Source organism: Berghia stephanieae, chromosome 2 (genome assembly GCF_034508935.2).
Source record: "Berghia stephanieae isolate SIO BIC M18660-M18661 chromosome 2, UCSD_Bste_1.3, whole genome shotgun sequence".
NCBI lineage: Eukaryota > Metazoa > Mollusca > Gastropoda > Nudibranchia > Aeolidiidae > Berghia > Berghia stephanieae.
The window spans coordinates 67945401-67971705 of record NC_088361.1 but is presented as its reverse complement, the minus strand read 5'-3'; the positions used below and the strand labels follow the sequence as shown (position 1 = coordinate 67971705).

The window sequence follows — 26305 nt, the reverse complement described above, 5'->3', positions numbered from 1 at the left end:
ATATATATATATATATATGCAAATATTAATATTTAGGCATGGTCGTAACAGGTCTCGACTCTTTTCGAGGGGTCAGTTCGAATTTAAATCATAACGCTAGATTAGGAGGTTAGCATTTAAAATGAATTAAGTTACTTAATTGTATCGATAAAAATATATATCATTACAGCACAACATGCTTTTTTATGCTTTGGTTTGTTTTTGTTTTTTGTCTTTTTTTTTTATAATAACGCTGGTACAGGTATCTGCTACTTTCGAAAGGCGGGCATCTACTAAATCCCGCGTCGATAACGGTAATGTTTATAAACTGCGATACCCACCTTCTTACTAACCGTGTTCGATGGAGCTTGACTTTGTGAGTCAGTACTACAAACTCCCTCTTTGAAATAAAAAAAAGAAGAAGAAGCAAAGTACGGTTAGATCGTCATGTCTTATTAAAATACTCAAAGTACTTGGCCTTGTTTCGGCGTATTCAGTAGGATTCGGATTCTATTATGTGTTTTGTTGGGTTTAAAAAAAAAAAAAAGAAAATTAATCGTTAATACTGATGACGACGATTATGATTTCTTTATTTGTTCTGCGTCGTTTGTTTTTTTAATTAGAAAATGGAAATGGTATGGCTGTCAATACAAAATCATTCATGGTTGAAGTATGTTTGATAGTCAAGAATTAGAGAACAAGAGGCGGGAAAAAAGTGTTTGATCGTAACTTTTAGAAAATTACGAAATTGATTTCTCAGTCGGCATGGCGACAGTCTTGGGGCTAACATTTTGAGATCGCTGTTGTTTTGCTTACTTTGAAAAAAAAAAACATTAAAGATTTTGATTTTGATCTTGTAATCCTCTTCTATTCTCTCTAGATCAATAGATTTCGGAAATGTTTTCTTGATTTAGAATTTTACCGCTTTGAACACGCCGCCTTCGCAATCCTCGGTATCGATATTCTTGACGAAGTAAAGACCTATTCATAAAGAAAAGTGTACAAATCAATTCAATAAACGGAGAACGACAAATGTGTGGAGATTTCAACAACAAAACAAAATAGTCATTCGTCTAATCGAAACAAGGAGCGTCGTTCTCGATAAAATAAAACTTGATCTTTTATATAGCGCAATATCCACTAAACGTGCTCAAAGCAGGGTCCCTGACCAATAGCAAGACGTAACACGTAGAACGAGACATGACGCCTGTTAGGCGATATTACAATTTATTCCGGCAGAGACAACGGTGCTAACCGCCGGGTTCTCATTTTACACCTGAGTACAGTGAGAATGTGAGTAAAGAGCCTTTTCCAAGGATTCAACTATGCGCCGAGCGAGGCTTGAACCAAGGACTTTCTGATCCGAAAGCAAGTGTATTACCACAAGACGACATCACCGCACATAAAGACCTTCAACGCCATGAATGTCAATGATATGGCCCTGATAACAATAGGTAAGCCATCCCAAATGACTGGAAAACTTAAATTAACGCCCCTTCTCATGAGAAACGTGTTGCTCACTTGTTCCTCTGGAAAGAATCCCTCAAAGGGTTTGAAATTGCAGCTCCTATAAACAAAAGAAAACGTGGAAAGCTACAGGAAGATCATTTTTTTTTTAAATGCAAAAATGGATTGCTGCTTCAAAGATAAACATGATTTGAACTACGAAAACATGGCCATATTATGAGCATGATTTCTTTTCAAAAGGACACAACCAAAATCTACATAACAGTGAATTGAGCAGCTGAAAAAGGTCTATTCCCAGTAAAATGGGAAACCCGTCAAGGTAAACAGAACAAGTAAAGCGTTTCATCTGTAAAATTTAAGAGTTAGAAATTTGTTGTTCGTCATATAATCTTAACACTCATTGAGATAAATTATGAACATGCGCTTGCTATAATATGAAATGAGATACTTCAGTGATGGAGCACTCGCCTCATAAGCAAAAGGACCAGTAGCGACCCTTGGTACTGGTACAGACTCTCTGTCCGCTCAGCAGTGATTGGGTAGTCGGGTGTCTTAGATATGGTGGAACATACTCTATGCTGAACTAGCATCCCATTAAAAGGGTAGCAAGACTTTTGCTATTGTCCATTTGACATCACAGGAACCAGTATAAACTCCGGCTCCATGAGCCTGGTGGTTCTGAACACAAGACTGCTAGGATCCTGTGTTATCTGTGGTTCTGAAGGACTGCTTTTTATGGACATTTACAATGAAATACCAAGAGAAATCCCAGCCATAATAGAGCAGTGTTTAAATTAAAGACGATTCTAATAGAGTCCACACTACACTACAATATTAAAACTGTATCCAATCAACAAATACATAACCGTACTCGAGTATGGAAAATGATGGCGATCTGCTGGTAGTTCGGATAAACAAAGGAATTGTGGTGCCATTCGCTTGCAAGATTCACTTGCTTTATCTCGCATAACGAGAACCTGTCATGGATAATTTTTTTTCCTTTCCTTGACCTGTTGCATGCAAATGGCTTCATTAATAATCCAAAAACCATATCCATCGCATGAAGGGAAGAGGGGGAGAGAGAGAGAGAGAGAGAGAGAGAGAGAGAGAGAGAGAGAGAGAGAGAGAGAGATTGATTGTGTGTATGCACTTAAATGTTATTAAGGTTCTTTATTCCCCCCCCCCCCCCCCTTTTTTTTTTCTCCATCTATCTATCTTATATTGTATTTTTCTCACCTCATTATACCCCGACAACGTTGTTTCGACATTTTTCCTGCCCCTTCAGAGTGAATTGACAAAATGTCTTGTTTAGGTAGTGTTCATATATTCTGTCGTTTTCCCGGTAGTTTATTTATATCTAACTATCTATGTATCTGTGTCGATCTATCTATCTATCATCTATCTATCTATCTATCTATATCTATCTATTTATCTATCTATCTGTATGTCTGTCTATTCTATCATCAATGCACATTTCCGTATGTTTGAGCATGAATTGAACGAGTAATTCTTCCTTTTTTTTTCTTTTTCTTTTCGGGAATGTGACCTGTGTATCTATCTCCCTTTATCCCACTGTCTGTCACTTTGTCCGTCCGTTGGTCGGTCGGTCGGTCATGAATTATTAAGATGACATTTATTAACATGCTCCTACCGTGAACGATCGATAGTTTTACATTAACTAATTCTAGCTTAATGTTTTGGTTTTTTTTTTTTGTTGGTTTTTTTTTTGGATTGCATAATGTTCCATAACATTGCAACTTAAGCACACACACACGTGCGCGCTTACACACGAGAAGACATAGAAGAAGAGGTATAATGAAAAGAAAATCGTAAATATATACATATATAAACCTGTATTATTTTGATAAAGAAGATGCAAATCGTAAGTGCCCTTGATTGAAAATAATTTCCGTAATGTGCTCTAAATGAATTGAATTTGAACTTTGAGCAAGAAAGGGAAAAAAAACGAATCATGTGTTCCATAGTACTGAATGATGGTTACCAAAAAATTATTATACTTCTGCTATTACTAATACTACTACTACTACTACTACTACTACTACTACTACTACTACTACTACTACTACTACTACTACTACTACTACTACTACTACTACTAATAATAATAATAATAATAATAATAATAATAATAATAATAATTTGTTAAGAGCAGTTTTTATTTGATTTCATCCACAAACAACACCAGGAAAAAAAAAAGCACGCACACAAACATACAGAGAGAGAGAGAGAGAGAGAGAGAGAGAGAGAGAGGAGGGGGGGGGGGGGGCTGCAATGCCGCGCATACATTATACCTGCATACGTGAAATAAAATGGTGGAGGGGGGGGGGTGTCTGGCGGTCATTAAATTAATGTTTATCCGCACGACAGTATTATCAAATCCTAGTGTTCCTACGATTGTTTTTTAAGTCACTTCCCTTTCTCAAAACAAAACAACAAAAAAATAATAAGAATTTAAAGGCAGGTTTTCTGACTTTAAACTAAGTTTTCTTCTTTTTGTTATATATTTAGTGATCAAAGTTTATAACTCCATTCGTTTATCATCCCCGCCAGGCCTCCTTCCTAAAATCCGTCCCGATGGTCCGGGTGACGGTGGTATCGCTGTGAAGATCCCTTCAGACAGGGAGGCTGAGGCTAAAGAGACTTTCAAGATCAACCAGTTTAACCTGGTAGCCTCGGACATCATGTCACTGAACAGGAGTCTGCCCGACTATCGCATGACAGAGTAAGTTGGGGATTGTTTTTTATTTATTTTATCTTTATTTTGTTTTTGTTTCATTTTGTTTTGTCTTGTTTGTTTTTGGGGTTTTTTCGGGGGGGGGGGGGGGTGTTTTTGTTTTTCTTTCTTTTTCCTTTTTTTTTTCTTTTTTTTTTCTCTTTTGATAATTTTTATTTTATGTTTTCATTTTTATTTGTTCAATTTGTTCTTTGTGACGGTTAAAATTAAAAAAAAAGACATGTGATATAGTATATATGATATTATTATGTCAGAAACTATTGAATGATGATTGCGTATGGTGAATGTGGGCCAGCGGGAGGAGATGGCTTATCAGGAGAGATGGATTTATGGACTTTAAAACTATCTCCCCCTTGCTAAACTTTTTACATTCGAATTTAATATATAAGACAGAATTGTTTACTATTTACGTTTTGAAGTTTGAAGCCAGTGAAAAAGTAATGTTTGTAATCTGTTTATTATCACTTGAAAATAAGAGAGAGAGAGAGAGAGAGAGAGAGAGAGAGAGAGAGAGAGAGAGAGAGAGAGAGAGAGAGAGAGAGAGAGAAGGGGGGGGGGGGAGTCTAATTCTTTTTATGTCTCTATCTGTATCCAACTCCATCTTTGTGCTAGGCACGATGTGACCGTGGCAGTAAATTAACTTTCTTATCCTCTTTCTATTTCCGGTCTCTTTTGTTTTTCCTTCAGTTATTAGCCACTCCCACGCCTCGTTCTGAAAAAAGTCCGCGAAATTAAAGGGGAGGCAAGAGAAAATCAGCTGATCGTTAAAATAGTAACAGAAAAGTGGAGGTGCTCGGCAATGAATGCAAGAAAGACATTTAAAACGCCGTAAAAATGTTTAAAAATCACTTAATGTTATACGAGTAATTACCATCCATAACAACCTGTCAAATTCACATATGTAAGATGCCAAGCCAAAATTAATAATAAAATAATAAAGAACACGATTGACCGTTGACTACACATGCATACGAGTACCAGAAATATTTTGTAAACAATGTAACACAATATAATGTGTAAGTTTCAAAGCAAATGCAACCACAAATAACATCAAAGAACAATGTGGGACTACTGTTTTAATTTCATAAAACCAAACGCATATTTTCTGCCCCGATATTGAACGTGTAGTTAGTATGTATCGTACAAACAACATTCGTTTAGACAGGTAGTCGGGATTCTAGCGCCAGTTTTATTTGGGCAACCGTGATTGGGATTTCACTCAATGCACTTATTATTATTATTATTATGATTATTATTATTATTATTATTATTATTATTATTATTATTATATAATATTAATAATAATAATAATAATAATAATAATGATAATAATAATAATAATAATAAGCAGTTGAAAGCAGTCTTTGGTGTATAAGTGCATATGTACATTATTTCTTATAATAAATGCTTCAAAACAAAACAAAACAAAACTAAAAAAATAAAAATAAAGAATAAATGAATAAAAATATCTATTTGGGCATTTACTTACATTAATAGTCTTGAAAATCACAATCACAATCCATGAAAATTAAATATCCCATAATCCGAAGAAGACATGAATTTAATCCAAAATCCAACACAGGAATGTATTTTAATAGGAGACAGATATCTTATTAAAACTATAGCATTACTTGCAAACAACAATACCCCACTCTGCGTTTAACGGGCTTGTGGCCGTCACATTGTAAATTGTGACCGCATTAGGGTAATCGGTGTCCTAAAGACTGACATACTGACATACAATCAATGAGAACTATAAAGAATCCATTCTAGAATTCAACTACAAACTGAAAACCATGATAAATATCACTCTATCAAATAATTTTCTTTGCACAGGTTCACTCACACTCTCCTTTATTGCAAAACATTGATAAGTGAGAAAAAGTTTGTATTTCAATTATAAACTTAATCACATAATCTAAATGATGGAGAATAAAAACAGCTAATTATAAAAAATTTCACAGATCAAGTTATCTATTTGAACTCCGCATATTTAGCTTAATTACTCAATGACCATAAATTCTTTAAAACTGCATTGTTTCATTTAAACAAGACCATGACGCTTATGCCTGGACCGGGTATTCACAACTTCTGCATTTGCATTCCACTTTTGAATCGAATTAATCTCTATCTTGTCCGTTTATTTGCAAAGTTTCTGCACTTTATAAATAAGACCATAACGCTTATGTCTGGACCGGGTATTCACAACTTCTGCATTTGCATTCCACTTTCGAATCGAATTAATCTCTATCTTGTCCGTTTATTTGCAAAGTTTCTGCACTTTATAAATAAGACCATAACGCTTATGTCTGGACCGGGTATTCACAACTTCTGCATTTGCATTCCACTTTCGAATCGAATTAATCTCTATCTTATCCGTTTATTTGCAAAGTTTCTGCACTTTATAAATAAGACCATAACGCTTATGTCTGGACTGGGTATTCGCAAATTTTCCTATTGTGTTCCACTTTTCGAATCGAAATAACATCTAGTCTATCCGTTTATTTGCAAAGTTTCTGCACTTTATAAATAAGACCATAACGCTTATGTCTGGACCGGGCATTCGCAAATTCTGCTTATGTGTTCCACTTTTCGAATCGAATTAATCTCTATTTTATCCGTTTATTTGCAAAGTTTCTGCATTTTATAAATAAGACCACGACACTTATGTGTTAGATTGTTCGCAAATTCTGCCTTTGTGTTCCACTGTTCGATTAGAATTAATCTCCATTTTATCCGTTTATTTGAAAAGATTCTGCACTTTATAAATAAGACCATAACGCTTATGTCTGGACCGGGCATTCGCAAATTCTGCTTATGTGTTCCACTTTTCGAATCGAATTAATCTCTATTTTATCCGTTTATTTGCAAAGATTCTGCACTCATCATATCTTGTCGCGCCAGTGAGTCAGCCAGTCCCGGGCAGTCTGGTTGCATTCCCTCAGGTCAGCATTGGTGCAGTGAGGTCCCAGCGAGCATTCAGACAGGATGTGGTCCATGGTCTGTCTGGGGTGACCGCATGGGCATTCAGTGCCCGGTGAGATTTTCCATTTAAAGAGGTTGGTGGCGGTGTTTCCCACCTTTGCTCTAGCTCTGTTCAACGCCACCCATTCTTTCCTATTGAGGTCTGTGCCTGCTGGGAGCTTTTCTGTTGGGGGCTGGAGAGCATCGTTTGCTGTCTTGTCCCATTCTACCCATTTGTCCATTTATAAATAAGACCATAACGCTTATGTCTGGACTGGGTATTCGCAAATTCTGCTTATGTGTTCCACTTTTCGAATCGAATTAATCTCTATTTTATCCGTTTATTTGCAAAGTTTCTGCATTATATAAATAAGACCACGACACTTATGTGTTAGATTGTTCGCAAATTCTGCCTTTGTGTTCCACTGTTCGATTAGAATTAATCTCTATTTTATCCGTTTATTTGAAAAGATTCTGCACTTTATAAATAAGACCATAACGCTTATGTCTGGAATGGGTATTCGCAAATTTTCCTATTGTGTTCCACTTTTCGAATCGAAATAACATCTAGTCTATCCGTTTATTTGCAAAGTTTCTGCATTTTATAAATAAGACCACGACACTTATGTGTTAGATTGTTCGCAAATTCTGCCTTTGTGTTCCACTGTTCGATTAGAATTAATCTCTATTTTATCCGTTCATTTGAAAAGATTCTGCACATTATAAAATAAGACCATAACGCTTATGTCTCGACTGGGTATTCGCAAATTTTCCTATTGTGTTCCACTTTTCGAATCGAAATAACATCTAGTCTATCCGTTTATTTGCAAAGTTTCTGCACTTTATAAATAAGACCATAACGCTTATGTCTGGACCGGGCATTCGCAAATTCTGCTTATGTGTTCCACTTTTCGAATCGAATTAATCTCTATTTTATCCGTTTATTTGCAAAGTTTCTGCATTTTATAAATAAGACCACGACACTTATGTGTTAGATTGTTCGCAAATTCTGCCTTTGTGTTCCACTGTTCGATTAGAATTAATCTCTATTTTATCCGTTTATTTGAAAAGATTCTGCACTTTATAAATAAGACCATAACGCTTATGTCTGGACTGGGTATTCGCCAATTTTCCTATTGTGTTCCACTTTTCGAATCGAAATAACATCTAGTCTATCCGTTTATTTGCAAAGTTTCTGCACTTTATAAATAAGACCATAACGCTTATGTCTGGACCGGGCATTCGCAAATTCTGCTTATGTGTTCCACTTTTCGAATCGAATTAATCTCTATTTTATCCGTTTATTTGCAAAGATTCTGCACTTTATAAATAAGACCATAACGCTTATGTCTGGACTGGGTATTCGCAAATTTTCCTATTGTGTTCCACTTTTCGAATCGAAATAACATCTAGTCTATCCGTTTATTTGCAAAGTTTCTGCATTTTATAAATAAGACCACGACACTTATGTGTTAGATTGTTCGCAAATTCTGCCTTTGTGTTCCACTGTTCGATTAGAATTAATCTCTATTTTATCCGTTTATTTGAAAAGATTCTGCATTTTATAAATAATAATAATTGTTCAAAATTTTACCTCACACCCGATATTACAAGTACAAGTGAGCCAGGTGATGAAGATTGTCAAACAGTGTGACAGATGAAATAGGAGAGAGAGAGAGAGAGAGAGAGAGAGAGAGAGAGAGAGAGAGAGAGAAGAGAGAGAGAAAGAGAGAGAGAGAGAGAGAGAGAGAGAGAGAGAGAGGATGAGAGAGAGATTCGTTTTTTGTACAAAATTTCTCTCTCTCTCTCTCATATTGCACAAGGTTGTACTATTTTACTATTTATCAAGAACAGCCAAGGTGGCAACCCAGTCTCTGTATAAACTAAGCAAGATGGCAACAGGGACCTCGCTCCTTATCCAATGCCGAAGCTTTAATTTGAGTCAAACGGTTTGGTTAAAAAAAAAAACACCCAAAATAAGTTCGTGTGTGATGGAAGTTGAAGTCGGCTTATTATAAAATCGTTTATGGTCTGTTTGGATTACCCTTTTTAAATAGAAAAGGAGAATATAACATAAACTTGAAGAATAGGCAAGCTAAATGAAAATTAAATTGACTGATTAAATGAGTACGCGAGGCTGAGTTGCGAACGACTATTGGGTTCCGACATTCCGATCCCAGTGTCATTCATGTTCACCGTACCGTGTTACTGTCTACACACTACACTGCATTGTTAGTGACTGGTCATGTCTTTTTTGTTTGTATGTTTTACGCAAGCTTAATAAAAATTAAATTGACTGATTAAAGGAATACGTGAGGCAGAGTTGCGAACGACTCATGGGTTCCGACATTCCGACCCCAATGTCAGTGTCAGTTATGTTCACCGTACTGTGTTACTGTCTACACACTACACGGCATTGTTAGTGACTGGTCATGCCTTTTTTGTTTGTATGTTTCTTTTAATATGGGTCAATTTACAAAGAATAATAATAGAAATGTTCAAAACAAAAACTAGATTCACTATTACGTGCCTGTAATGAAGTGCTTTCCACAAACCGTGAGCGAGAATGATGGTGGAGGTAATGGCAACCATGTGGGTTTGTTATTGCTTCCTGCCTCCGTCAACCCACGCATCCAGTTGCGTAACCCACGCTGAATCTGACCAATATAATTTTGCTATTATACATTGATATTTTCTGTAAGTTTTATTGGAAAACGTAAAGTGAACTACAAACAGGGTTGTTTTTTTTTTGGTTTTTTTACCTTATTTCGTTTTTCTTTCTTTCTTTCTTTCTTTTTGTTTTGTATGTTGTTTTGTATGCTTTTTTGGAATAAATGTTATCGATTTATTTATTGGCTGTTTGGTTGGTGTAAGGACTCTGCATTCATTGGCTAAGTATTATTGTTTTGTTTTCGGAGGGGGCTGGGCAGGGTTTATTAAAATTTAATTCTTCTTCTCCTTCTTCTTCTTCTTCTTCTTCTTCTTCTTCTTCTTCTTCTTCTTCTTCTTCTTCTTCTTCTTCTTCTTCTTCTTCTTCTTCTTCTTCTTCTTCTTCTTCTTCTTCTTCTTCTTCTTCTTCTTCTTCTTCTTCTTCTCCATCCCCTCCTCCTCCTCCTCCTCCTCCTCCTCATTATTTTTTTTTTTGTAATTTTAAATTTTATTATTATCATTATTATTATTATTATTATTATTATTATTATTATTATTATTATTATTATTATTATTATTATTATTATTGTTATTATTATTACTGATGTTGTTGTTTTATTATTAGTATTATTATTATTATGCTGTTGATAGTTGTCAATAAGAAACGTTAGTCCAAAACATCAAGATCCTTGAGAACAACTAGACCTCACTATCCATTAGATACATCAACCTCTACCTTAATGAAGACCACAGCGCACATCACCAAAGTTTACCAGTCTGTAAATCACAACCTAAGAAACCTAAATAGACATCTACTCGACACTGGCACTGCTAAAATAAAGGCCATGTGACAAGTGTATGGATTACAGCAATGGCCTTTTATCTGGATTGTCGGCTTAAACAACTAGGGCTTTACAATTGGCTCAAAACAATGCTGCTCTGCTAGAGTTATTCCCAAGACCAAAGGTTTGACAGAATAACTCGGTTTCTGAAAACGGCTGCATTCTCTTCCAATTCCCAAACTAATCAAATTCAGAGTAGCCTCTATATATCACCTTCTAATGTCAAAAGATATATCAGATTTCTCATAGATATAATTGTACCATCAAAAAATCTAGGATCTTCCTATTTGACTCAATTCAAAATAAGACGGCCTATAGCAAAATCAAAATTTTCCGACAGAACTTTCACAAATGCAGCTCCAATAAACTGGAATTCTCTGCCTTCTACAACCTAACATTCTCCAAAATTTCACTCTTTCAAGTCCAATTTAAACACTGAACTGTTTAATTCAGTTTAATGCTTTTCAAATTAATAACTAGAGGTGTCTAAATGAGCCAATAAGACGGAGAGAAAATAAAGGGACTAAATGTGACTCATATATAAGGGAAGAACGCAAAACAAACAATATATATGTATATATTATATCGTGATAATAGTTGAAACATTATAGGTAAAAATGTGTGTGTGTGCCTCTGTGAATGTGTGTGTGTGTGTCGTGTGTGTGTGTGTGTGTGTGTGTGTGTGCGTGCAAGGGAAGAGAGAAATTCAAGGCTAAGTTTATTTTGATTTCATTTTGGAATATTTTTTACTTATTTGCCTGTTGGGTCAACCTAGTTTTGTTTTGTTTTGTTTTGTTTTTTTTTTGTTTTTTAATTTTATCTCTTTCCTTTGATAACTTTGAAACTCATCCTTCCTCTCCCGTTTTCCCACTTTCTCTCTGACTCTCTCTGACTCTCTCTCTCTCTCTCTCTCTCTCTCTCTCTCTCTCTCTCTCTCTCTCTCTCTCTCTCTCGCTCTCTCTCTAATTATCTATCTTTCTCTAACTGTCTTTCGTTCTCTCTGCCTCCCCCCCCTACCGTCGATGTTTTTATTTAAAACAAAACAAAACAACAACAACAACAAAAACTTTTAAAAATAAAAAAATAAAAACAATAAAAAAATTTAAAAAAAATTTAAAAAAAAAAAAAAAAAAAAAATATATATATATATATATATATATATATATATATATATATATATATATATATATATATATATATAATTATAATCTAAATAGGGTAGGTAGTGTGTCAATAATAATGCTATCGCCGTCTAGTATTCTTCAATAACACCTCCATCCCCCTTATTCTTGATTTATATAGTTTTATCTCATTACTTCATCTCATTCTCTCTCTCTCTCTCTCTCTCTCTCTCTCTCTCTCTCTCTCTCTCTCTCTCTCTCCTCGCACACACACACATTTACACACACATATTTTTACCTATATAAAATGTATTAGGATAATCTAATATATTTATATTTTGTGTTTAGTTGAAGAAGGCCAAAGGCCGAAACGTTGTTTGTTTTGTGTTGCTCCCTAATATATTAGTCACATTTACTCCCTTTATCTTTCTCTCCATTTTCAAATTCAGTTGGGGATTTTTTCTGTACTCTTTATTTTTTTATTATTTTATTTCTCTGAAATAATTATTTTATTGTAAAGTACCTTAGCACATGAATTTTTGGAATATATATATATAAATGACTTTTTATTATATTCTTATTGTTGTTGATGGTGTTGTAGTTGTTGTTTTTGTTTGTTTTCTTTTTCCTTTTTTATTAATCGTATGCGTCTTCTTGACTCATCCATCCATCAGTCCATTAGTTTATTGATCTGTCCATCTACCAAACCCAATGCCCGCTCATTTCAATAATACTCTACTGTTTTGCTTTCTCCAGATGTAGAAACAAAAGGTACCCCCCAACTTCATCATTACCCAAGACGTCCATAGTGATAGTGTTCCATAACGAGGCATGGAGTACATTGCTCCGTACTGTCCACAGCATTATCAACAGGTCTCCCCATGATTTGCTTGAGGAAATTCTCTTGGTGGACGATGCAAGTGAAAAAGGTAACATATGCGGCATACTATCAAATTACCATTACTGTTGTATTGAAATGAGGGGGGAGGGGGGGGGGTGGTTATCTGTATATAGAATGAAAAAGAGAATGTAGCAAATATAAAATATTACCCCTGAGGCTACAATATCTAGCTCAATTAGACTTATACATGTACTGTCGAAGCTAAAAGTGGAAACTTTTAATTCCGTCAAAACAAAATTATGGATGGCCATCAGTGACAGGGAGCTGTTATTGAATTTCTTGTTCTCAAGGAATTTGAAAATATTCTTCGAAGAAGAAACCTCGTAATATTTTCAAATTCCTCAAGAAACTATAAAAGTCAGGCATTAGGTAAAAGCAGTGTTTTTAAGTGGGTTAAACGTGTATAAAATCAATTAGAAGAAAATGAAAAGCAATCCAACACACAATCTGACTATGACAATCCTTGTGATGGTCGCCCTCCAAGCAGTGTCAACTCAGTAAGTCAAATAAAGACAGAATCATTGATCAAATGATGTGATAGCAGGAGACCTTGAAATCAGTCATGGAAATGCCGGTCAACTCGTTAAATCCTTGGGATTCTCAAAGGTCTGTGCTCGTGGAGTACCTAGGCAGTTGACTCCAGATCACATGCGTGAAAGAATGAACTCTACCTCGTACCCCAATTCCGAATTGGGTTACAAATGAAGAATCACGCCGTGACTGTCAGTTCACGTTTGACTGTCAAGAAGGCTGGACGCGTCTTGTTTTGTCTATTTAATGCAAACCATTGTGTTAAATTTCCTTATTCTTATTGGAGTTTTAATCTGTTATTAGACCTGTGACATATCAATTCACAGTGGAGTATATTATTAACAACTGTGAAAGTGGTGCTTAATGATTAAACTTTTGAGGAAATTTTTTAAAGAAGTACTTCGAATAAAAGGATAAAATTGAAGATTTGAACAATGTCTGTTCTGACGCGTTAAAGCCTGACAGTCACGGCGTGATTCTTCATTTGTTCCCCATTCGGAATTCGGACTCGTCAGAGTTTCAATTAAACATCACAGGTGAGTTCGTTTAATTTTCGAATTATTGCTGTACCGATTTTTTCCTGCTAAGTGGGAGAGATGGCAGCTTTCTCAGTAGAATGATCACTGGAGATGAAATCTGGAGTCATCATTATGAACCTGAGTCCAAGAGACAATCAATGGAATGGCAGCATCCCTCTTCCTCAAGGACCAAAAAAATTAAAAACTGAGAAGTCAGCTGGGAAAATTATAGCAACAATGTTTTGGGACATTAGAGATGTGATCCTCGTTGATTTCCTACTACAAGGTGCCATGGTCAACTCTAAGCAGTACATACAGACTCTGTAGCATGGAGTTGGAAGGAGTGCTGTATCTTCATGACAATGCCCGTCCACACACAAGTGACAGGTCAAGGGAGGTAGTCATATCATTTGGATGGACAATGCTGTTTCACCCTCCTTATTCACCAGACTTGGCACCCTCAGACTGTCATCTTTTTGGCCCACTGAAGGAGGCATTGAGGGGACTCTCTTTGGTGATGAAGAAGCCAAGACATCAGTGAAAATTTGGCTCAAAGCTCAGTCAATTCAGTTTTATGAGGATAGGTTACATGCCCTTACAAAAAGGTGGACTGTGGTTATTGAGAGAGGCGGAGACAATGTTGAAGTTGAAAAGTAGCATTCTACTCGGCTAATGCCAAGCTTTAATTAGAGGTATAATGCATGGTGTTGATTCAATTTTTTGAAAAGTAATAAACAAATCCCGTGACTTTTGACTCACCCTGATATCATAAACTGTGTGTTAGTGATTAAGGGCAAAGTTGCTGTAGACCTCAGGGTGCCAACACATATTGCTGTTTGAGTTTATTTTTTATTTTTATTATTATTTTTTAAAATTTCCATATCTTTTTTTTTCTTTCTTTCTTTCTTTCTTTTTTTTTTTTTTTTTTTTTTTTCTTTTTTTTTTTTTTTTTCTGTCATCAGACCCATATTCCACTGGTTATATTAAAACATTTGAAAGGGAGAAAACAATTTTAATGTTTGTTTTTTTCATGACATAGTGAATGAAATATTTATGAACATATGAGGTTAAATTATTTATTACTTATTTTGCCAGAACATCTTGGTCTCAAATTAGAGAACTATGTGGCAGAATTGCCTGTATCTGTGAAGGTTTTACGCACTGGAAATAGGATTGGTCTCATCAGAGCCAGGTTGAAAGGTTAGTTCGTATTCCTATAATACTCTCTCTCTTCTCTCTCTCTCTCTCTCTCTCTCTCTCTCTCTCTCTCTCTCTCTCTCTCTCTCTCTTCTCTCTCTCTCTTCTCTCTTTCTCTATCTCTCTCTTTTCTCTCTCTCTCTCTCTCTCTCTCTCTCTCTCTCTCTCTCTCTCTCTCTCTCTCTCTCTCTCTCTCTCTCTCTCTCTCTCTCTCTCTCTCTCTCTCTCTCTCTCTCTATTCTTTTCATTTCTTGTTTACTATTTATTGTATTATTTCTGTGATATGCCTAAAAGAGAGAAAAAAAAAAAGATTGTGATGTTCTGATATTTTAAGTTTGTAATGCATTTTATTAGATCTTCTCTTTAGTCAATATTGTAATATTAGCAATTTGGTTTCCTTTATAAACAAATCATATTTGGAAAGAATGAGATATTGACCTGTTTTAAAAGTATTGCAAGCACTGCTTAACTTTAAACACGAATTATATGTAAAAATGATGACTCGTTTTGAATCTGTTCATAATTTTTAATTTGATCCAGGTGCCTACCAGTCCAAGGGTCAAGTTATAACATTTTTAGACGCCCATTGTGAATGCACTGAGGGCTGGTTGGAACCCTTATTGTCTGAAATTCACAAAGACAGGTAGGTTGGGAAAGGGCTGATGAAGAATACTATTGAATTGCTATGTCATATGTTTCCAACAGTTTTATTTTATTTTGTTATTTTTTTTTTTGGATTATTTCATTATCCTTAACTTATATAGAAAAAATATGTTCTTTAGGTTTTTTGGGGGTTTTTTTTGTTGTTTTTTTGTTTTGTTATTTTGTCGTTGTATTTGTTTTATTTTATTCTTAAATTTAAATTTAATTTTTAAACATGCATTCTTGGCTTTTAGTTGTAATTGCTTTTAGGCTTTTTGGGTTTGTTTTTTCAACTGTGAATTGTTTCCCCTTGATGGTTTTGGTGTGTACTGTTTTTATAACAAAAATTTTATCTCTCTATAATCCATAGAACATCAGTTGTGTGTCCTATTATTGATGTGATCAGCGATGACACGTTTGAGTATATCACAGGATCTGACATGACATGGGGTGGATTTAATTGGAAACTCAATTTTCGATGGTACCAGGTGCCTCAAAGGGAACTGGATCGGAGAGGAGGTGATAGGAGTCAGCCTACAAGGTTTGTTGAAGCATCTAGGTCTTAAAGTTGCATGTTGATAATGATAGTGCCACTGGTAGTAATAATATATATAGTAGACCATGTTGTTGCATAACAAAGTAAACCTAAAAAATATGTTTGACAGGGCATGAACAAATGCTAAGGATTCAAATAGATACACAGTCGAACCTGCCATAACGGAAACCTCTATAAGACGGAGTATCATCTAAGAAAGGAAAGCCTCAGATACCAACCCCCCCCCCCCCCCCCCCTGTCATGTTCTTTATTTTACATGATTAACAAATCTGAACAAGATGTAGTTCGATTTCACAATGATACTTTATTCTTTGACTTTTACATAGGCTGTCTATTTTGGGAACCGGTAACGGATACTAGTTTCGCTTTCGTACGGGACAATAACAATAACATCTTCCGTACACTAATTTGGTATATCTAATTATTATCATGAATGCTTACATTTTTCAGGTATAGGAATTATATGACATATATGACATCCCTCTTCTTTAAAATAAAGATTTACATTTACTATTACTCAAAGTAGGCTTTAATCTAAGCTGCTCTTAACAACAACATACATTTATAACTGTGCACACATACTGATCCATGTTTTCATTCTCGATAATGAAAAAAAAAAAAAATTATTTGACTTAGTATGGCTAACAATATTAATGACTTATCTCTATTCTATTTAATTATTCTCGACAGTAAATTAGGTATATAATCCATATATTGTTCTGGTTGGTAGTCCGGTAATCAAAATGTTTCTGGTAACTGGTAGGTAATCCATTCGAAAAGGTTTGTGTTTGTTGTCTAACTAACCACAATCTATGAAATATGTACAGCTACTGCACATATGCATAGCTCTAGCAGCTTTAACTAGTGTCTAATGGACCTAGTGTGTTTTTTTTTTTGCAAATTGGGTGTGGACGTCGATTTTATTTCATTTTCCTTAACAATGGCCATGCCTATGATGTGTATTTTGAAGGTTTTATAACAGTACGTCCACTTCTAGTAGTGTATGGATGTGGTTTAATGGGGTGTTCCTGTGGAGACACGTTGTCTCCACGAACAGGCGTGCGTTCGTGCACTGGCTGTTCTCGCGAAGGTGAGCATGGGGGCTCGACCATCGCATTTGGAGGTTTCTCATGTAGTTTGTCTTGTGGGTCGTTGAGAGGCATATTGTTACCGTTCGTTTTTGGCTTGTTGAAGAATGGAACGTCTCTAAGCTGGTTTCTGTTTCGACGAATATTTTGTCCAGTGTTTGATTGGACAATGTATGATCTGGGGTGTTTATGTTTGTGTACTATCTTCCCCGGTATCCATCTCTTTGTGGATTGGTCTTGGTAAACAATCGGTTGTTCGTTGTCGAGAGCTGTTAATGGGCGTGCAGCTCTATTGTAGTAGTGAGTTTGTTGTTGTTGCCTTTGTTCCAGTGCTTTGGTTGTGGAATTGAAGTTGTTTGGTTTTGTTGGTCGTCGTGGAAGACCATCACTCAGGGTTCGATTGAGTAGAGTTTGTGCGGGCGATGGGGTGTTATTATCGATAGGGGTATTGCGTAGTGCAATCATTGACAGATATGGGTCTGAGTTTGATTCCATAGCTTTCAGTAAAGTTCTTTTTACAATCTTTACTTGACTCTCGATGAACCCATTACTTTGTGGGTAGTGTGGGGCGCTTGTTTCGTGTCGGATGTTGTAGCTGTTGATTAGGTCTTTGTATGCGTTGCCGATGAAGTGAGGGCCATTGTCTGATCGGATGACGGCTGGTATTCAATGTTCGCTAATTATCTGCTTTGTGAGAGTTGCCACCTTTTGGCTCGTGCTTTGGCCTCTGGGTATTTTCCTAACAAAGGGAAATTTGGAGAAGTAGTCAGACACCAGTAAGTATTCTTCCCCTTTCAGGTAGAATAAGTCTGTTCCTATGGTGTGCCATGGCCCTGGGGGTATTTCAGTCTGTACCAGGGGTTCTTTTTGTTGGGCTGGTTGGAGGGATTGGCAGGTGTTGCATGCCTTGGTGATCTCTTCGATATCTCGGTTGATGTTTCTCCAGTAGACTGAGTCCCGGGCGCGCAGTTTTGTCTTCTCAATTCCGAGATGTGGTTCATGCAGTTTCTGGAGTATCTCTTTTTTCATGGATGTGGGTATGATTACTCTGCGATTTTTCATGAGGATCCCCTCTTCCAGACCGATCTCATCGCGGTAATTCCAGTAAGGTTTCGTGAGAACGGAGGTCTCATGTATTTTCTCAGGCCATCCCGTGAAGACGATCTCCTTGAGCGCATTCAGCTCATGGTCCTTGGCTGTCTCCTCCCGGATTCTCTGCAAGATGTTTTTGCTGAATTGAGGCATTACTTCATGGATTTTTACATCCATGTCTTTAATTTGATCATTTTTCTCTGGTGACAGCCTGGATAAAGCATCTGCAATTTGCATGTCTTTCCCGGGGATGTAGATGAGGTTAAGATCATATGGCTGTATCCTTAACAGCATGCGTTGTAGTCTAGGGGGTGCTGCTTTCAGGTGCTTTAATTGGATCGTTGTGAGTGGCTTATGGTCAGTTTCAACAGTAAATTGTTGTCCATATACGTACGTGTGAAACCGTTCACACCCGTAGACAACTGCGAGTAGCTCTCTCTCTATGTTCGCGTACCTTGTCTCTTCGTCTGTTAATGCTTTGCTGGCGAAGGCGACTGGCTGGCCATCTTGTAGGAGTGTGGCACCCAGTCCCTTCAGTGAGCTGTCGACCTGTAATGTTATCGGCTTTTTACTGTCGAAATATGCCAGTGTTGTGTGACTTGAGATTGCTTCTTTGATTTTCCTGAAAGCATCATCGTGGCTGGCATTCCAATCAAAGTTGTGCCCCTTTTTTATAAGATCCCTGAGGGGTGCGGTGAGGTCACTAGCTCCTTTGAGAAGGTACTCATGTATGTTGTGAGTCCAAGGAATGATTGCAGCTCCTGAGTGTTTGTCGGAGGTGCCATGTTTTGCAGTGCTGACACCTTGTCTGGATCTGGTTTTACCCCGTCTTCGGTGCATATTATTCCGTAGAATTTAATCTCTTTCTGTTTGATTTTGCATTTTTCGGGGTTCAGTTTGAGACCGGTTTCTTGGCATTTGTTTATCATTCTCTTCAGGTTGTCATCATGTTCTGTTTCTGTCTTCCCGCAAACAACGATGTCATCTGAAATTCCGATGACTGCGGGGCAGCCTTCGAACGTCTGGTCGATTTTCATTTGGAAGATATCCTGACTCATCTTTAAACCGAAAGGACATCGTAAGAAACGATATCTGCCGAAAGGAGTGTTAAAGGTGGTGAGGTAGCTGGATTCTTCTTCGAGTTCAATATTCCAATATCCGCATTTTGCGTCGAGAATCGAGAAATATTTTGCCCCGGACAGTTTCGGTAGGATCTCTTCGAGTGTTGGGGTGACGTAATGTTCTCTTCTTATCGCTTTATTGAGGTCCTTTGGGTCTAGGCATAATCTCAACCTGCTGTTGCTTTTCTCCGGTATACAAGACTGTTGACCCATTTTGTTGGTTCACCTTCACGTACTTTGGTAATTATTTCATTTTCGCACATTTCATCCAATTCCTTCTTTATTTTGTCTTTTAGCGTGATGGGTACTTTTCTTTGAGCATGTATCACCGGAGGGACATTTGGATCGACGTGTATCTTATATTTCCCCTCGAATTTGCCAATACCATCGAAAGTTTCTGGAAAGTTCTGGATCAGATTTTCTTTGGAGTCAGTTTTATTTTCCTGTATCTGGCAGTTTAGAGTAACAAGATTCAATTTCTCTGCTGATGGTAACCCCATTATTGCTGCTCCTTCATCTTCTGTGACATAGAATGTTGCTGAATGCTTTATTTTGTTGTACTGACATTTAATTTGGCATGTTCCAAACTGTCTGATCTTATGGCCACCATAGCCAGTCAATATTTTGTGAGATGGAGTGAGTGAGGTTGGTTTCCCATCTTTGTCGATGTCGTCGGGGAACATTTGTTTGAAAAGTCTCAAGGGCAGTGCATTTCCTTGAGCGCCTGTGTCTACCTTGACTTTGAGTGTAGTTTTTGTTGTCTTGTATTGTGGCAAGTCGATTTGTATATATGCGAATGCTTCATCCCTCTTCTTTTTAGTTGAGTCTATTGTCTGGAATTCGATGTAATCGAACATTACTTCTTCACCAGAATCGGACTGCTCACGAACTTCGTGTACGGATTTTGATTTTGTTTGGTTGTATTTTAGCTTCCTGCAGACTTTGGCAAAATGGTTCGGTTTTTTGCAGTAGTTGCATGTTTTGTTTCGAGCAGGGCATTTCGTCGGATGGTGAGCCGTGCCACCACAGTTGAGGCAGTGAGAGAAGTTTGGTTTGGTTTGGTGAGTGGGTGCTTTGGTACCTTTTCGGTGTCCGACAGGACGATGTCCTGAGTCTTTTCTGAAGGTATTTATATCAACATGATTGACTTGCGGCGCGTTTTGAATGCTAGATAACTGATGACCTGTTGCCTCAATTGATCGTGCTATGTCTAACGCTTTGTCCAGTTGAATGTCCTCATCTTGGAGCAACCGTTCACGTATTTTGTCATTTTTCGTCCCGAATATGATTCTATCTCGGATGAGGGAGTTTTCTATTTCGCCATAATCACATTTCTTTGCGATCAGTCGTAATTCGGTGACAAACTGGTCTATTGTCTCATTCTCTTTTTGGAGACGGGAGTTGAAACGATATCTGGCCATGATTGTGTTCTTTTTAGGTTGGCAGTATTCACTGAATTTGTCAAACAGCGTCTGTACTGGAGTGTCTGTTGCCAATGACCAGGTATTATAAATATCACGTCCTGCTTGTCCAATGTAAAGTAGAAAGTAGCTCGATTTTTGCTCATCTTTCTTTTCGGCTAACGGACCCGTTAGAAGGAGTTTCATATGTTGGCTCCAAGATCGCCAGTTTTCTGCGATATTGCCGCTTTCAAAATCCATGGATGGCGGTTTAAGTGCATCCATTGTGCTTCAAATGATTGAACTTGATTTTCTGACCTGACTGTTACGATAACCTTGAGTTTCTGTACTGACTGAGACTTGATTTTCTGTTCAGATCGAGATTCGATTTTCAGCGATTTTCCTACGCAATATCAATAAATAACAGTGTAAATGTACTTATAAACTTGCCTGACACCATGTCATGTTCTTTATTTTACATGATTAACAAATCTGAACAAGATGTAGTTCGATTTCACAATGATACTTTATTCTTTGACTTTTACATAGGCTGTCTATTTTGGGAACCGGTAACGGATACTAGTTTCGCTTTCGTACGGGACAATAACAATAACATCTTCCGTACACTAATTTGGTATATCTAATTATTATCATGAATGCTTACATTTTTCAGGTATAGGAATTATATGACATATATGACACCCCCCCCCCCCCCCCCCCTACATAAATTCCTCTATTTTGATTATTTGTATAACAGAACCTGTTTAACGTGAAAATGAACACTAAAATACCCTCCTGTTTGACAAATCTAGCTGTGTAAAACAGATAATTTTTCAGATATAACAGTTTCCCAATTAGGGAGCGGGCATTGCTGTAAGATAAAGATCTGAAAAAGTGTGTATGAAACAGTGCAGACAAAACAAGAAAGAAAATAGTAGAAAAATAAACATCCCAATAATTCAGCCTGCCTCAACTGGGGATTGAACCTCAGACTTCCTGAATACCGGTCAGTCATGCTGCCATTAAATTACACCACAAAGGTTAGCTGATAGTTGGGAAGGTTTAATGCTTACATATTCTTCACAAGGTGTTGAGTATCCACTATAAACCTTGTCTACAATGGATTTTTCCTCCCCCCAGCCCATTCAGTTCCATTATACAAAGGTTGGACTAAAGCTCTTTTTAAAGATATTGTTTTTTTACATTGTGTTTTGATAAATTGTATGCAACAGATAAGGTGATTTTGACTGTGCGGCTATGTGGTCTTGTAGTATGACACTCGCTTTCGGATTTGAAGGTCCTGGGTTTGAGCCCCCGCTCGGTGCATAGTTGAGTCCTTGGAAAGGTTCTTTACTCACTTTCTCTCACTGTACTCAGGTGTACAATGAGTACCAGGTCGTTAACAATGTTGTTCTGTCTGAAAAAATGTAATATCACCTAACAGGCGTCATTGTCTTGCCTCACATGCTAAGTGTTGCTGTTGGCCTGGGACCCCTTGTAAAGTGCTTTGAGGCTATGGATATTGCGCTATATAAAAACTCTTTTTTTTTTTAAAAATGAATACCCAGTGGAATCTCAGTTTGTTTCCATGCTTGTGGGTTTTAATTATAAATTCAGGTGTTGCATACTCGATACCTCTTAGTTGCTAAGCCAATTGAAATGAATCTGACTGAGATCTGACTTAAAATGAATTTTTTAAGAATTTGTCCTTTTGATAATATCAGATAAGGTATTCTTTACTGATCTTCTTTGAAAAATTTAATTTAGTATCAATTTGGCATTAAACATAGACAATTCAACATTTTATAGACCTGTAAATTCTCAGTCAATTCATCAAATTCAAATATTTTAAAAAAGGGAAGAAAGAAAGAATTTATGAATCGTAGTCGAATGACCGTAAAGTAATAAGGAATGTTCCACAGCTCTACGCATAGCTCATGGGCAATTTATATTAACGATGGATATATTGCCAAGGCTAAGCGGCGCTTTTTAGAATTGCTGTGTCTGAACACATCCCAGTGTATTTTCACACAGCCTTCGTGAACTTATTTTTTCACTTTCCAAACCTGTTGTGATCCCAATGGTAGCCAATTTTAACTGAGCCGCTGAGCGATAAATTTACTGTTTCGTCTAAGCCAAAATTGACCACATTTACATGGTGAAGAGTGAAAGTATGAAAAAATAAAATGCAAATGCCGGAAGTGCGTTATGTAGACACCTTCAAATCGAAAGTTATATGATTGCTACAAGCACATCTCGATTGCCTCACATTGTAAACAAACTGGTTGACTGTTTCTATTTTTTGTTTCTTCACTGATTCGGTACCTAATTATAAGGAACAATGGTAAGTAGCCTAATTCCCGCTCAAATTAGTTTTCTGCCATTGTTTTGCTCAAGCGAGCTTACTGTTTATTATTCATTTAGATTCTTTGGCTCTTCCGCTATGAATTACGAAGAGTTTCAGTCAATTTTTATAGAGCTCATTTACAGGTCTAATTTTATTGTTCCTAGAACAATGTATAAATTCATGAAGTGTGCTGCATCCTCAAAAAGAAAATGTTCATTGTCCATAAGGAGAAATAGACATAAAGCACCTTAAGCATTGTTTGATAATTAAGTTGTTTTGTGTATGATTTTAAAGTGCATTATGACTATGAGTTTTTTTCATTCATTTCATGTTCTAATTTGTTTTTTTTAATTTCTCAATTCATCATTTCCAGAACTCCAACCATGGCAGGTGGCCTATTCTCTATAGACAGAGACTACTTCTATGAAATGGGCTCCTATGACGAAGGCATGGATATTTGGGGTGGAGAAAATCTAGAGATGTCATTTAGGGTAAGACCTTATATCCTCACTATTATGCACTTTATGACTTTTAGACCTGTAAATTCTCAGTCAATTAACTGAAATCAGTCAATTTCTCAAATTCAAATATTTTAAAAAAGGAAAGAAAGAAAGAATTCACAAATCGTAGTCGAATGACCGTAAAGTAATTAGGAGTGTTCCACAGCGCTACGCATAGCTCATGGGGACCGTTTATATTAACGATGGATATATTGCCAAGGCTAAGCGACGCTTTTTAGAAAAGGCGTGTCTGAACACATCCCAGGGTATTTTCACACATCCTTCGTTTAATTATTTTTTCACTTTCCAAACCCGTCGTGATCCCAGCGGTAGCCAATTTTAACTGAGCCGCCGAGCGATAAATTTCACTTTTTCATCTAAGCCAAAATTGACCACATTTACCTGGTGTGTCTTAAAAGTATTAAAAAGTAAAATGCGAATGCCGGAAGTGCGATATGTAGACACATTGAAATCGAAAGTTAGGATAGATTGCTACAAGTACATTTCGATTGCCTCACGTTGTAAACAAACTGGTTGACCATTTCTTCACTGATTGGGTACCTAATTATAAGGAACAATGGTAAGTAGCCTAATTAATTCCCGCGCAAATTAGGACGTTTTCTGCCATTGTTTTGCTCAAGCGAGCTTGCTGTTTACTGTGGCGATTTACTATTCATTTCGATTCTTTGGATTTTTCCGCTACCGCTACGCCTGCCGAAGTTTCTTCAATTGATAATTCATTTCTACTTAATAATTCAGTGTATTGGCCAGAAGTCATATTTATTTCAGTTTTTTTTTTCTGTCATTAACTGATTGAAAATCAAGTTTGCTCATTGCTACATTATTTTAATGTTCTCACAATGCCTTGCTGTTCGTGGATCGCAATTCAGACTTGTCGAGCATTGATAAAGATGTGAGGAATAAATTCAATTGGTCATGGCTAGAAGTTAAAGATGACAATGGTGATTATTTTTCTGACTATGTCAGAAAAATTCCAGAGGCAGGAATCGGATTTGTTTGTATTGTTGTCAACGTTTTCTCAAAAGGCATGCACAGTCTAAGTCACACATTGATAGAAGGAATTCAGTCAAAGGAAATTAGTCATTGCCAGCTTCTTTTCAAATGTTAAATAGTTTAGAAAAGGGATCATCCCAGATTTTTAAGGTTGCTTTGTGTAGTGCGGCAATTATTTTCTTTTGAAAGCCTATAGCTGTAATTACCTCATCAGTAGAAACTTTGGAGCATTGTTTGTCTTTGATGAAGTCATCTTTACTGATATGAATGACATGCTTATTTAGCATTCCTTCTACTTCTTCATCAAATCAATGTTAGTCATACTTCCAGTAAGTAATAACGCCCACTATTTTAATGTATTGTATTTATCACTCTCCTCTCTAATGATGCCCTTATTTAATAAAAACAAACTTGAATCTTCAGTTTGTCGAAGAGTTTCAGTCAATTTTTATAGAGCTCATTTACAGGTCTAGGGTTTTCCTGTCTCCAAACAATATCTCTTTGCAATTCATCTTTGTCCTTTCAAAAGGTGTGTAAGCAATGCCACTGTCTTTTTTTTTTATGTTAAAGGTTTAAACTTTGGTTCTATGAATCAAATGGGACCTCAGGATTCTTCTACATCCATTGTCCAAAATGCTACCTTGTCAAACATTAAGAGAAAAACTGACAAAAAATATTGTGCCATGTATTCATTCTCAGCTATGCCTTATGGCAACTGATAAGATTCTTTCCATCTCTTAGATATGGATGTGTGGTGGCAAGATTTACATTGTGACTTGTTCAAGGGTTGGACATGTTTTCCGTAAGACTTCCCCTTACTCATGGCCTGGTGGGGTTGGTCGAATCATCAACCACAACACGCAACGTATCGTTGAAGTTTGGATGGATGAATATAAAGACTTTTTCTACAAGATCAACCCTGGTAAATATGATTTTAAAATATGATCCCATATTGAAATCTTTAGTTTCTAGAATAATTGTGAAGAAAGAGAACAATAAATAGGTAAAGATAAATGTCAGGGACTGTTGCTTTCTCAAAATAATTAAAGCTTGCGCATCTTATGAACTCATAAAATACAATAAAAGACAAAAATGGTTCCCGTAGATTTTGTGCGCTGTAAATTAAGTGCATGATACAATTTTTCATATCTCATTTTTAAGTTTAATTTGATCCCTTTTTCTGCCGTTACATTAGTATTTTACCCTCAAATTTTTATAGAAATTCCAGCATCATCAACATTATTATTATTATTCTGATTATTATTATTATTATTCTGATTATTATTATTATTATTATTATTATTATTATTATTATTATTAATCATCATCATCATCATCATCATCATTGTGATCTTTATTACCTTCATATCTTTCTCCTTCTGTCTTAAGGCGTGAGGGCTACTGATTATGGTGATGTTAAAACAAGGAAGAAGCTGCGTCAAAAGTTGAATTGTAAAAGTTTCAGATGGTATCTTGAACATATATACCCCGAATCTCAGTTACCAATAGACTACTTTTCTCTTGGAGAGGTGAGATGCTATAAATTGAAATGTCTCTATCTAATTAGTTAAGTACCTTCTTACCATCAGATGTTTTGATTGTTTTTCTTTTCTTTTCTTTT

The 26305-nt window shown here is 36.4% G+C and overlaps 1 protein-coding gene across 4 annotated transcripts in view; it reads left to right on the top strand.

Annotated features, from left to right (window-relative positions):
• Positions 1–26305, top strand: part of LOC144965395 (polypeptide N-acetylgalactosaminyltransferase 13-like) — a 74402-nt gene that overhangs the window by 34321 nt on the left and 13776 nt on the right. For all 4 annotated transcript variants that reach the window (XM_078900696.1, XM_078900695.1, XM_078900694.1 and 1 more), the window contains 8 exons: positions 4018–4189; positions 12534–12706; positions 14823–14927; positions 15465–15567; positions 15937–16107; positions 23544–23661; positions 25426–25606; positions 26074–26213. In XM_078900696.1, coding sequence (XP_078756822.1) covers positions 4018–4189; positions 12534–12706; positions 14823–14927; positions 15465–15567; positions 15937–16107; positions 23544–23661; positions 25426–25606; positions 26074–26213 — 1163 coding nt within the window. The remainder of the gene's footprint in view (positions 1–4017; positions 4190–12533; positions 12707–14822; positions 14928–15464; positions 15568–15936; positions 16108–23543; positions 23662–25425; positions 25607–26073; positions 26214–26305) is intronic.